Source organism: Ostrinia furnacalis, unplaced genomic scaffold (assembly GCF_004193835.3).
Source record: "Ostrinia furnacalis isolate ACB-3 unplaced genomic scaffold, ASM419383v2 OfSCF3549, whole genome shotgun sequence".
Taxonomy (NCBI): domain Eukaryota; kingdom Metazoa; phylum Arthropoda; class Insecta; order Lepidoptera; family Crambidae; genus Ostrinia; species Ostrinia furnacalis.
This window is the reverse complement of record NW_021133788.1, coordinates 43,947-58,604: the sequence shown is the minus strand read 5'-3', so window position 1 is coordinate 58,604 and position 14,658 is coordinate 43,947. Positions and strand designations below refer to the sequence as shown.

The window sequence follows — 14,658 nt, the reverse complement described above, 5'->3', positions numbered from 1 at the left end:
GAGCAAAAATCTTCCGCGGCCAAACCTTAGCGAGCGTCGAAATAAAATTGGTAAGTATCTTTTAATGCATATTTTTTTTGGCAGCTGTAAAATGAAGCAGATTTTTATATAATTTGATAGACTATCTTATAAATTAGACGGGATAGCCATGTTTAATTCGATTTTTAGTGTTATTATATTTTTGATTAAAAAAGGCACCTATCCTATGCTAAAAGGATAGTTGCCTAATTTTTTTTGGGTATAGATGCCCTTAGGGCCATGTCCCATGCACCTAGGGGCATCTATCCTAACCTGCTCTTTTTGTCACAAGTAGCAAGTAGTTAAGAAGAAAAAAAGAATGTAGTACGGCTAACCTTACGAAAGTAATAATAGGGTGCCCTTCTGATCAAATTACCTTTTTACCCGACTGCGCTAGAAGGAGGGTTATGTTTTTCGGGTAGATGTACTATGTACTATTTTTTAATAAAAAATACTAAATTTCATTTTTAATTCATTCATAACAAACAATCTTGTTTGATTTCAAAATGCATTTGATCCTTAGAATTCAAAAACTGTATTAACGAGTCATCTATCCCTGCATCAGGCATCTATCCTTTGAAGCAATCATACAGTGAGTCTTCTATCCCCCACATTAGGCGTCTATCCCACTTTTTAGAGGTCAATTAAAATGGTATTTACTCAGAATCGGTATAACTTAAACTAAAATAATTATAGTAATATCATAGACGAAAGACCAAAGTTTATAGATACTAAGGTCAAATTGTTGATAAAAACTTACTGAATGAGTTACAGAGCTGTTTCAAAAAGTGGGGCATCTATCCTGGACTTACCCTAAACGACGTAAATGCGACTTTAATACGACTTGTTTGACGTAAGTCGAACATATTAATCAATTTGTACTCGATTTCTGACATTTTAAACCTGGGAGGTATATTTTGGGTCCTGGGCAAATTGAAGTGCGTGTACTGAAAATGGCATTGCAATATCCTTAGGAAGTGAGTAACGACGTAAGATATACGTCAATTTGTAATGCATATATTGGCTATAAATTATAGTAGGCAAATTAGATTAGTTTCGTAGTTCTCGCATGATGCATTTCTAAAGAAACTAATTATTTTAGACTAGTACTTAATATGGCACATTCAAGTGTTTTGCATATTTATTAATTGAATTTTAGCTTGTGCCTGCGGCTTCGTCTGTAGATTTTGATAAAAAGTATCCAACCCGTCAATTTTGCGTTTATAGATGTGGATTTGAACGTTCTGAAACTTCTGGTGTAATTGCATATTATGCAAATCAATTTAATACATAAGTTTTCTTCAAATGACGCATTGTTCTAAGATACGTAGATACTTTATATCAGATATCGAACTGATTCATAAGCCCGATGCTGTTTCCAAACAGCAAGTGGCAGATACCGGTTTATTCCGCGTTCCCTACACCATAATCGTCTTTAGCAACAGCGCTCTCTGTAGGTGTACCCAGCAGTTGCTTTTAATTGATAAACACTTCGAAAACGTCAATTTCGTAGATAGTTGTGATTATAAATAATTGCCGGTGTAATAACTGGACCGTGTTGCTAAATGGACCCACGGAAAATATGCTCAAAATGACTTTATTTACGTCTTGCCGATTGGGACGTGGAAATCAATCGGTATAATAATATGTATGATTTCTTGCAGAGTGATTGGTGGGCTCACGACTGTGTAATTATCAGCACATGATTTTGCCGCGTAAACTGGTACTGGCTAAATAATTTTCCCAAGAATAGTCGGCTAACTGACATTTAGTAATATTTTAACGTATTTTATTATAGATATGGTTTGCGTGGTCAGTGTAACGCGAATTGTTTAATTAACTAATCGTAAACCGTTCGTTCTATTAAAAAATTCGAATCCTGAAAACAAAAAATGACTATCGCAAGCAGTGGTGGGCATTTTGCGGTTTTATTTTTAATGCAGTAACTCAAAAATTGAAAATCCCTGATTAATCATAAGCAAAACAATATTTTCCACAGCCTTCTTAATTGCACGTGTAGCGTATGTCCATGGCCGTCCGTCAAGGCAAAGATGTTTAAATCATTGCCTGCGTGTGCAAGTGTGCACTGACCCTTATGCCCTACTCGACTACCCGCTCGGCCGAGCAAAAACCGTGTCGCCACATGCCTGTCTACCCTCGGAATTAATAACGACTGACGGCGCTCCTCAAGGGCCCTTGTTGATTTTGCAATATTAATTAAAATTTGGACGCAACTGTTCACTTGTGGGATTAAGTAGTTTTGTTTTGGTTATCGCGAGGCTATTTTTTGTTTTATCTTTTCAAACAGATTCATCGAGACACGATTTTCTTTTCAATTGACATTTGTTAATAATACGATCGACGGCATTCTTTCGAACAAACAAAATTGTCAGTGTACTTTAGAAAACAAATGAAGGCCATTGACACTGTCAAAATAAGAATTAAACAATTCATTCATTTGTTTTTTTTTCAATGAATGAATGATAATTTTAAAGATTTGACTATTTTTGTAAGTATGAGAACTCATTAGTTAAAACAAATAGAGATTTGATTTTAATTTTGATTTGCCACATTAACGCTATGGAATTGAGAAATCAAGGAAATGAACGAGAATGTAAACACTTGAGTAAATGAAGGGTTCACTCATTATTTAAAACGCCAATCTGATACCTAACGTTCATAATTAATTCTGACGTGTTTATTTTAATTGCTCTGAATGGATGTCGAAAACCGACAATTCTTAGCTGAGCGTTACAGTTTTGTCTTCAAGAGTTGATGATGAAACCTGGCTACGTATAGTCCGCCAATTGACTTTGGTAATCTTGCAAACAATAATGTAGACTTAGGCCCAGAACAGACGGTGAAACGCAACTGCAACGAAACTGCAACTGCTAGTTACTTTTGAGTTGCATCTAAGTTTCTGCCATAGCGTACGTTGAGAGACCACACATGACGCGACCGGTTTGAAACTTTCAGTTTCAGTTTCATTCATCAGAATCATCAGAAAGTTGCAGTTTCGTTGCAGTTGCGTTTCACCGTCTGTTCTGGGCCTAACATTGACACTGAATTTTTTATAGTCCTAACACCTAGTTTGAATACTAAATCTTTGTTTGAGAATTGAAGTCTGTGCGTCAGTCAATTTTGTAGGTATACAAAATTGTTTAATTAAATTGGTCCTGATTACTTTTTGCTATCAGATTTTAAGATAATATCTATCTGCATTAATATGAAGAGATAAAGTTTGCCGGAACTACCCATCCGATTTCATAAATAATTTTAGGGTTCCACATTAAACAGGAAACCTCGACCTTTAAAATTTATTTCGTTATTTTATAAAGCCTGAAAGTACTAGCTATAAAACCTTATGTTAATTTTGCCATATTTTAACTGTTCTACGGAATAAATCTACACTCTGGCTGTATTGCAAATCGCCATAGGCAAGATAACCTATTTTCATCAGAGGTTTAACTTGCTGCCGTTATTTCAACATGATGTACCTTTCAAATATAGAGTAAGAACAATACTTACGAGTAGGTTTAATAATTTTCATCATCTATTCCAGAAGCCTATTTTATATATTTACTTTTAAAGCTTTGTATTTTTTCATATTGACTTTCTTTTAACCCGTTCACCACCCAACCGGAAGTTCAATTCCGTATTTGCGACATTTCGACTTTTATTGAATTGGATTTATCGGTCCTTTCCATCGACCTTGCACTGGTACCAACACTATCAATTAAATTGATATTGCAATCAAACAAAACTCACAAGACTGTTCCTACTTGGTTTAATAACGCATTATTACAAGCTCCCTTAGCAACAGCTTATGATTGATTTGTTTAATTACATGAAGATTACAGAATTATTACAGTTCGGTAATTCAATAAAAATGCCTCCTTATTGCCACATAAACAGGTAAAATTTTAAATTGCGTTTTGTTCATTGTTGTTAAAATTCTAGTTTATTACCACTATTATTTATTTTTATTTTGTAAGATAGGACTTATTTGATAAATAATCTACTACTGTTTGGCTCCTTTTCTTCCTAGTAAAACCCACAAATACCCTCTGTATTATGGTATCGTTTTGATGAATACCTAAGTAAATATAATTCCAGTCTCTGAAAATAATATGAGGCTATTAAATGCCATTCCAGATTTGATGACATTCACATTAATTAATGAATTGTGAATTTATTCAAAGAAAAAAAAAGAAACAGAATCTAGTATCATAACATAATTGCTAAGAAACAGAATCTTATATCATAATTGCTTTATTTAGCACCTATTTAAAACGAAACCTTCGTATTGGTCTTGATATCTAAATAAATAAAGTAGGTACCTACTTCACGCAACAAACAATGTATTGATTGATTGGTTAAACCTTTAATTACATGATCATTAGTATATTTGTATCGGTTTTGAATTGCATAAGTGTTTTGTATAGCTATTATAGAACATGCATTGTATCAAATATTAGTTACAGAAGGAGGTACTCGTATTACACTTACTTAGTAATGAATACAAAACACAAAAATAAGCTTTTCTTATTACCTTATTTATTGTAGCTTCATTACTTTTGGCATTTGAACTCCAAAATCAAAAGCTCTATGATAACATAGGCATAATTTATTATATTAGAATAATAATATTAAACTTCGGTAATTTAGCATATTTTCAATTTTCTTTTCACCAACAGATATCAATTAAGTTTTACAGAGCTTATACGATTAACTGCTCTATAATACTTACTTTAATATTAATTAGGTCATACATTCGTCCTGAAGCCTTCGTTTTATCATGATTAGATACTATTCTTAATATACGATTAGTGACACAATTTCCCACTCATTTGTAAATGGTTAATGTTCTTACATTAACAGTAGCACTTGTAACATTGTTAGTACTCACCAAAATACTCCAATTTATTAAATTAATAGTTATTCTATATTTAATAGAGCAGTCATTAGCAAAACAAAAGATTGTTAAAATTCACCAAACGATGCTCCAGTCTAATTAGGTAAGTAGAGCGAAAAATTACTTGAATGTTATCCTTGAATCGAGGAACGGTAATGAGAAAATGATTATCCATTTATCATGATCTCTGGCCACCGAGGCTGCGACTGAATTTGGACCCGCATTCATATTAATCACTAATTATTTGTTCGCAAATTAGCGGTTTGAATAGAGGTCAATAGTCAATACAGATTGTTGATTTTGCCGCCCCCACACTCCTTGATTCTACGGTTGATTGCATGACGAACTAATTGCAATCGTTAAAAATTGAGGCGTGTTACGTGTGTAGGTGCAATACACAAATTATATTTGTACTTGTAAATGCATAATGAATTGCATCATTACTAGTAGACAATGAAAACACCTTATGAACTTTATTGCATTACTGAATGAAACCACCCTGTATAATATAGACGTAACTCGCTTCATTATTAAATAACCAATTGATTTTATACCTCTACTTACTTTATGAATACGAAATTAAATTCGTATCAGAAATGTGTTTGTATAATCTTAATTCCAATTTTATTGATTTTGGCTTCAATAAGGAAGCTGATTGCGAGTATAAATCATTATAATCCTTCTACGGAAGATTATTTTCTTCTTGGGTGGGCTTTGACAAGATTTTAAATTGGTTGTGTAATAAAATAACTGGAGTGGATTTATTACTGAGTATTGAAATACTAATTTGAGGTGTGAAGTTATAAATTTTAGTGGCATTTAGGCTAACAACTGGTCATTGATTCACTACAAAGGCCTCCGACGTGTTTGCACAATGTCAGTTATTCTAACAAGTTCTAGTTTATTTAAGTGCTGACATTATTTGTATTAACGAGTGTGCTTGAGAAATATCAATATGACTCATATAATTAGATGTGCATTTGTTTTCATTAAAATAAACACGTCTAATAAACTATTGAATATTTATATCTTGCATGCTAAAAGCAAAGTAGAAAGTAGAGTAGTAAGCAACATTTATGAATAATTATTTTTAATCTTTTACACTTATTTTTAAACACTTTGCCGTGAGCATTAACCCTAGTTGTTTTCTTAAACAGTTTGTAAATAAAATAAATTAATGTTTTCCTGTAAATTGACTCAAAATAATTAATCCATTATAGAATATAAATGTGTCTTGAATTATATTAGGTAAAGATAATTTCTAAAATGCTTAAAATAGTTTTAATGCTTCATTTAATGATTGGAAGATGACTGTGACATCCGATTCGAGTTTTTTTTACGTAATTATGAAAGCTGTGTCAAATTTAATTTAGTGGTAATAACATACTGCCCAACTTTCGACCGGATTAATGTATGAAAACCGATAAAATATCTTCACCTCGTCATCTTACTGTTTACTTATGTAATTTGCGGAAAATTACGGTACAAAATGATACGTTCGTGGAATGATACAATTACGCAATTGGAGGGTTAAACTATTTGGCATTTTGGATTTGATTTGCGATTTAGGTATTACTATTCAAGTCTGATGCTAATAATAGTAATTATCTATTTGATAGATCCATTCCTTGTCAGAAAGATGAATGTATGAACCGCTACAGATGTGACATGGTTCATGTGATGATCAAAATCAGTGTCAGAAATCTCTAAAGTTTGGTAGTTTACATCGTTTAAATAAGTACCGATAATGTGAAGATAATATTAGTTTTCACTATAAAATATTTGGACATTTTGAAATTAATAAACAGCTAAAACTAAGTTGTTGAACCAGTCACGCCATTCCTCTTATTTCTATACAAAATCCATAAGAATGACGTTTACAGCTCATAATAAGCTTGCCAATTATTCGATGGTGTTAACTGCTCAATTTTATGCTTCTATATTGACAACTGACCTCTACTAAGAGCTAGTCCAGATGACGCATTTTAGTAGCGCGTTTCGAATCGCGCGATATCGAGATACTAGAGGTCCATTCTGTTTAGGTACATGCAATCGCGCGTTTTGTTTATGAAAACTAGAGCAGCCCTAAGCAATCATCAATCTTACTTTTTTTTTCTTTTCTAAGTTGAACTTTTATTAGGATATACATATTATTATTCATCATTATCATCATCATCTCAACCATTCATAGGACGTCCACTGCTGAACATAGGCCTCCCCCAATGTTTTCTATGTTACCCGGTTGGTAGCGGCCTGCGTCCAGCGCTTTCCTGCTACCTTTATGATGTCGCCATATTATTATTACTAACTTACTAATATCCATTCTCTCCCCTTCCAGGTCCTGTTGTGTTCCCCCCCTCGCCCCCCGGCGACCCGTCCCAGACCAGCGGTGTGGTGGTTGGTGCATCTGGCTACGGCTTTGTGCCAGCTGGCTCACAAGGTAAACCCTATGGCCGATGACTCCGTAGTACCCTGTAGTTAGCACTAATTGTCCTATGCGATCGGTGGATGCGATGTATATAGCTAAAATTTAGATTTTTAGTCAGTTGGTTTGTCAAAATTAATTAGTCAAATTGGTTTGTCATACTAATATTTTAGGGATGTATCTGTAAAAAAATTGACGGAATTTTTAACTCCTTGACACAAAATTGTTTTGGTAATTAAAAAAAATCTTTTCAAATTAAAAAGTTAAAATTAATGGTTTTTGTATCGCTTTGACTGACCTCGTAGGGTGTCAACTTTTTCGTTCTAATGGCTTATTAATTTATTTTGATAAGTCTATTAGGACGAGTAGTATCGTAGTTGGATTCTGACTTGCCAGTTTTCTATGCTGTTCTGTTCTCTGAATATATTTGTAGGAAAAACAACCTACTGTATGTATTTATTTTATGTATTTTAAAAACAATTGGCTCTCTTTTAGCAAAATTTGTATTACCTTTTATTGTTATATGAATGTTACAAATGTTATGAAATCATATAGATTTTTGTTAACAGAACAGAATGGCATATGAAGTAATTAATTTATTTTAAGTAGAAAGCTTTAAGCATGAACTTTTGCATGTACCCTTTCGTAGATTAGTCCCTGGAACTGGTCTTATAGAACATAATTAATACACCTCCGTAATAATAAATTGATCGAGCTTTTTCTTAGAAAAAGTTAACTTTTCCCAGTTTTTTTAGATACCTTTTTGTTATTCTGTTTATTTAATGCTCTCTGTTTTTTATTCTTGTTTTGAGAAAGTCCAACGTCAGTAGCATATTGAGGTCCGAGTTTTAACTGTCAGATAACTTTTATTTGAAAAGTAAAATGATTTATTGATATTTTCTATTTAGAATCTGTCAATATGTCAAATACTCTGCAGATAAAATTTTAAGATTAGCGATTGGAAAATCGGCCCTCAATCGCAGCTGACGTTGACAGCTCGATTAATTTATATTATACAATGTTGTAGTTAGTAGATTAACAATTTTTCGTTTTATACACCTCGAAACCAGGGCTTCAAAATTGTATAAAAGACATTGCATTGTATACAGTTGACTGTTATGTTATGAATGAGCTGTACATAGAGCTGGTGTATTTATACTTAATTTAAATAAATCTAAACAATTTTCGTATGTTTTATTGACTCCTCTAAGTTAAGTTGCACTGGTAACACTTTATATTATGCATGCTGCACACCGTGCTTCTCGGAAAAGAACATAACACCTGGAACATAACGATTAGTGTAAAAAGTATATACATAAGTGCACCTACATAATTTGCAACTACCTATATTTTAACCTAACCTCCCAATCAACCTAGGTACTGACAGTTAAGTCCCAATAATTAATCCTTTTTGCAATTTAATGAGTTAATTCTAAATGCATGCCATAAGCAGCATAGAACAGAAAATTTAGAAGCATCAAGAAATAAAGATCAAAATTACCAACATAGCAAAAGGGCAAAAGAAATGTAAGGGATTAAAACTACCCATTTTGACTCAATAGACTTTGTTCTTATAAGAATATAATATTAAAATTTTCTAAAATTAAACTTAACAAACGATAATTTAACAATATGAGTCAATTTCCAACACAATGAAACATACATATTTTGCGACGTTACGTTTATGAACTTTTTCCAGCTGTCGCTTCAACCGCTGCGATTCCTCTGTCAAAATCTATTAGCTGGACCCAATAAAAACCCAACTAGTGAATGCCACAAAGTTTGCGCGCACGTTTTCGTATAAAAAATAACAATAAATTACAACAACAAAGCAAATGATTTTAGTGACCCTGTAATTGAAATTGACGGCAGTGACAAACAATAACGATACACGAACTGATTGTAGCTGTCGTAACTGCTACTTGTCACCAGTGCACAGTGGACAGTGATGGACCTTAACTGGCCGTGACTTAAGAAATGATATAAAATGTGTGACCAAGATGTGGCAGTTTATGCCCGTTTTCACCATCAATCCCTAAGTTTTAAGTGACCCCTATGAAAAAAAAATCCTGTTATGGGTTACTATAGGGGTCCTTAAAAATTAGGGATTGATGGTGAAAACGTGCTTAAGAATCTTAACATCAAAAAGATACGAGTATGTAGTATGCAGTTAGGGGGCTCATCACTTAGCGTTACTTAACTCTATCTTACATCTTGTCTTTTGTTCCCTACCAGAGCTTCGATCAGCGACGAATCAACCTTCAAATTGATCGCTAAACCATCAATTACAGTCATTAATTAATGAAACTAAGGTCTCCAGTAATTGTTCTGCACATCTACGCAATGCAAAGAATGGTGCTCCACATAGGAAATCACCTTAGGTGTTGATTTAAATGGTTGATAACTCATGACGTATCGAGGCCGAAAGTGGTGTAATTATAATATTCAATCAGTTCGTAACTATGTTTAAATATTTAATGCATGCGGCTACTGATGTTATCAGGTAAAGCTATTTCAGTGTTGATTTTCAAGGAATATTCATGAAGAGAAAGTAAATTTAGGGTTTATTTGCTTGGAAAAACGTGGAACAGTGTCGTTACGCCCTTATTTGTTAAACTAGTTCGTTAGGTAGTAGAAACCATTAAGAAAATATGAACTTTTGTGACACAAAAAAACGCTTAATAATTCAGTCAAATTTCATCAATAGCTTTCTTAAGCTAAGCTGTAGATCATTGGCTATCTAATAATAATATATCTGACCCTTGACCACAGTCGAGGGTATTTTGACAGTTCAATTAATAAAAGTCGCCACGTCATTCAAATTTAAAGGAAGTCACGCCTCCAAACACAAAGACTGAGTCGTGATTAACACACAAATACTGAAAGAAATTGGTCCTTTTAAATAACTGTGTTAGCCACAGCCCAAAGAGAACGGTCTTAATATAAAACGAAGGCTGGGAGGATGTTTTTGTTTGTAAATAGAAATGATTAAATCAAATATATAAATGTGGCATACGTCCCAAACAAAAGAATAAGGCGTGCTATTAATCTGCCAATTAAATTCCACCAAAAACATTTTCATTTAAAATGTTGCCAAGACGAGACCATAATATGGTTCGTATCACAAAAAAGTTATTAGATCTCATGTAGAGCTAAAGCTTCTAACTCTAATCGTTCCAAATTCACAAACTCTAACCTTAGTGAAAAAATGTGGCATGATCATAAAACAACCTATAAGCGATTTTTGTTAACGCGCTGTGCTCCTGTTCGAAAATATGAAGCACCTGTGAGATTTTTCTCAATACGCTGCAGTAGCAGTTGTTCAAATTGGACTGGCTTTTCTCTTTTGTCATTGGCCACAGGGAAATGTTGATCCGGCAGCATGAAGGCCATTCCTTCATTCAAACCGGAACAGTTCTGACTAAACCACCTCAGGCTGGTCCAGGACAAAAGGAAAGGCATTTCGGTGAAGGTGTCTGTTCTGTTCATTACCAAAAGGATGTGGCTACTGGAGTTTTGCGTAATGTGTCATGATGATTGATCTTTTAGTTTAAACAATAAGCTGTAATGTATCCGTCTTAAAATATAAACAATAATTAAAGCAATGACTAATGAAGCCTAGAGTTGGTTGAATGAAGTTTCCTGACTGAACTCATTATGAATATTGATAACCGATATTATGTCGTACGGTAGTTATTATTTTGAGATAGGCAGTAACTTAAAAAGATTAAGCCAGAAACTCCTCCTCTTTTTTGTTAGTGGTTAAAATATATATTTCTTGCCAGGTAGGCACATTTTATTTGCTTTTATCCGCCTTTAACGGACTCTACTAGTGGATCCAGACTCCAAAAAATGTTGTGGGAATATCAATATCTCTCTCATACAAAATTACTAGTCAGGTAACAATAAAAATCCCAACTCAATATATCGTAAAAGTTCCAGATGCTCGATTTAATAATAAAAACAAGATTCTAAAAAAAAATCGTAGTATTACTTTTTTGGAAACGTGCTGTCACACTGAAAGGTTCGCGTGATCCCAGACCATCAACTAATTGACAATTGTCTGAACTACGTGAGACACAAAGGTTGTAGGAAGACTGCGCGTGAAGTGACAAGACAACTATTGAATAATGTAGAGATTGGTACAGAATTGGCTAGTATTGTTATAGAAAATTTGGTGTACCTTTGTAGTTGGTCACGATTTAATCAAACCGTATGGTGCGGTACGTTTCATACCATTACATCTCTCCATGATCATACTTATTTGTGAAATAGATCATTGGTTTTTTTTGTTGCCGATGTAAGCCATTAAGTAAACATATTAATTACCTGACTGCGCCAGAAGGAGGGTTATGTTTTTCGAGTGTATGTGTTTTTCATTTGTCTCCCGCTTCGCAACGGAGGGAAGTGGATAGATACTGTACTTGGAACTCCTAATACTTGGTTCAGTGGCAGTGGGCCTCAAAAGATGTTCAGGTGTATATTGTAGAGATAATTATTCTAGAATTGACTATCAAAATTAGATTTTCATTTCGGCTATTTACCTTCTAAAGGATAACTATTTAAGGATAAGGAACGATGATCATGAATTAAACATTCATATTTAATTTTAATGATTAATACTTAAATGTATTACAGTCTTTTGCATAATAACCATTAGAAAACTGTTGCACATCGGTAAATATATGGCAAAATAATCAAAGTGTGGAATTTCCGGTAAAGTTTGTCCCACCCAGTTTAAGTGCTAGTACCTACATGAAATTAAAATAATTGTGTTTAATGAACGTAGTCATAAACGCAATCATAAATATAATATTTCAATATTAAACTAAAACATAACTAAATAATATTGCTTAACATGAGCTAGGTTACATACCTGTACAAACGCACACATAGAGCTTTGAGCCGCGTAAATTCAAACACAAAATCATTAACAATTACTCCGAAGAAAATCCAATTATTCATAGCGAACCTTTTTAATTGTGCCCAGTGAAATTTCTCCATGACTTCATTTATATTTTCGGGCCATGATCCATTCGCCCGTACATTAAATTGATTGAGTCGCATTCAAAACGACCTAAGTCCGATAACTTTGTAAGGGACTTATGCCCTTTTCAAATTAATTTGTCTCCTTAATCTCGTGGGGCTGCGGATGGTCAAACGCATTTTAATTATGAAATTGACATATCGCCATTTTGACGCGGGACGTATCAAGGGACGATAATTTTGCGACTGGGATATTTTGATGTCAGAAAATTTTGATTCAATAAAAAATTGACTTTGATATGTTTTGCAATCTGATTACCGAACCGCTGGTATTATTAATTGGTTTTATTGTAAACAACGTAAGTCCTGAAATAATTAAGTGCAGTGAAATAACGAAATTTTTATTTGAAGGTGTGCTCAATAAACTTGTCTTAGTTCATAACAGTTAGATCAGAATGTAATAATTTAGAACGATATTCTTAATTAAGTAATATTTTCTTTAAATTATTTTGTAAGATGCAAAATAATTGCGGTCGTTACATACGAGGGGCGGCTGAAAAGTTTTGAGCCTAGGGTATTAAAAATGCCGATGGAATAGTATAAAAAATATATTTTTCTATTTAATCTCCCTCTACTACAACGCACTTCTTACATTTGTGTAAAAGAGCTTTTAACCCACTGAAAAAAAAATCGCAATCTTTGCCTTCGAAATGATCCTCTAACGCTGCCTTCATTTCTTTGTCACTCAAAAATCTTCGTTCCTGGAGGTCATTTTTCCAATTTGAGAATTAGAAAAAATAGCTAAGGATTCGGACTAAACTGTGTGGTAGGTGATTAATTTCTTGAAATCCAGTTTTACCCGGGGCAAGCCTTGCAACATGCGCGATGTGCACGGGCGAATTGTCTGTCAATAACAGATTTCCTTTCGCCAGTTTGCCTCTTAATATTTCGACAACCACTTGACGCACTTTTATCAACAGTACAGCAAAATAATCCCCGTTTATTGTAGTTTTTTTTAAGTAGGTAGTCAATGAATAAAATTCCTCCACAATCCCAAAAATAGTGCCTATGAGCTTGGGTGTCGATCGCTCCACTTTGAATACCGCGGCGGCGTTTTCCCTTTTCAATCCAATGCATTGACTCTTGTTTTGACTCTGAATCGTACTGCCGGATCTATTATTTATCAATAGTGACAATGTGAGAAAAAAAATTGTTAGGATTATGGCCAAAGATGTCCTAAAACTCCTGCGAAGTTGTGACTCGACGCTGTTTGTCGAATGGCGTGAGCATTTTTGACACCCATCGCGCACACCCCTTTTTCATGTGCAAATAAGTATGAAAAATATCGCCAATACGTTCCTTGCTAATGCCTATGGCTTCAGCTATCTGTCACAGCTTAATTCGCGGATCTCTAGAGCAAGATTCTTTAACTTTTCATTATTTTATTCGTTAATGGCGAAATCTGGCCGCCCTGACTTGCGGTCATCTTTTAGCGACTCCCTGCCATGCTTGAATTATCGGATCCAATCTTTCATGGTGGCAAATGAAGGCCCAGATTCCCCATAAACTGTCGACATCTCTTCAAATATTACCGTCAGCGTTTTGTTCTTCTTTGTGAGGCATTTTATGACAACTGTGTACTTCAATTTCGTACATTGCGCGGATGACTGAGACATGATGATGTTTACGGATTAATTACTAAAAGCTTGATGACGCTAATGAATTGAAACTTTGTACATATACTAAGGAGGTTATTGGCAAATTAATTAAATTTAGTGTGAGTCAATAATAACACTTGAAGATACCTAGGCTCAAAACTTTTCAGCCGCCCCTCGTATTACGAGTATAATTAATTATCAAGTAGTAATAGTATAATTACAGACTAGAGTTGTACACATAAAATAAATTCATGAAATAATAATAATAGTAATATCGGTAGCCACTTGAGACGTTTTGTGGTATTTCCTCATTATTGACCACAGACTGTTGTGGTCTCTGCAACTAAAAGGCAATATACAAAATTATGTCTTGTGAATCTTAGAAGTCACATCTGTTTCTTTTCATTTGCATTAGTTCAAGTGAACTGTACGGATACCTGCGGGGGTGATTATAATATGTTATTTGGTGTCAATATTTTTAGGTCATAGTATAATAACTAAATAACTACATGGTATTTGTTACTAGATAAGGGTTAGTATTATTAGTATTTACACGAACCCGCAGGGTTTGATTAATTTCATAGAGTCATACCGATAAGTAGTATTCGATAAGAGTAAATATTTTACATACGTATTTAATTTAATATTTTTATCCA

At 33.8% G+C, this 14,658-nt stretch overlaps 1 protein-coding gene across 1 annotated transcript in view; it reads left to right on the top strand.

The window, feature by feature from the left end:
• Positions 1-14,658, top strand: part of LOC114357998 (uncharacterized) — a 54,675-nt gene that overhangs the window by 33,313 nt on the left and 6,704 nt on the right. The window contains exon 4 of the mRNA XM_028311848.1: positions 7,272-7,373. Coding sequence (XP_028167649.1) covers positions 7,272-7,373 — 102 coding nt within the window. The remainder of the gene's footprint in view (positions 1-7,271; positions 7,374-14,658) is intronic.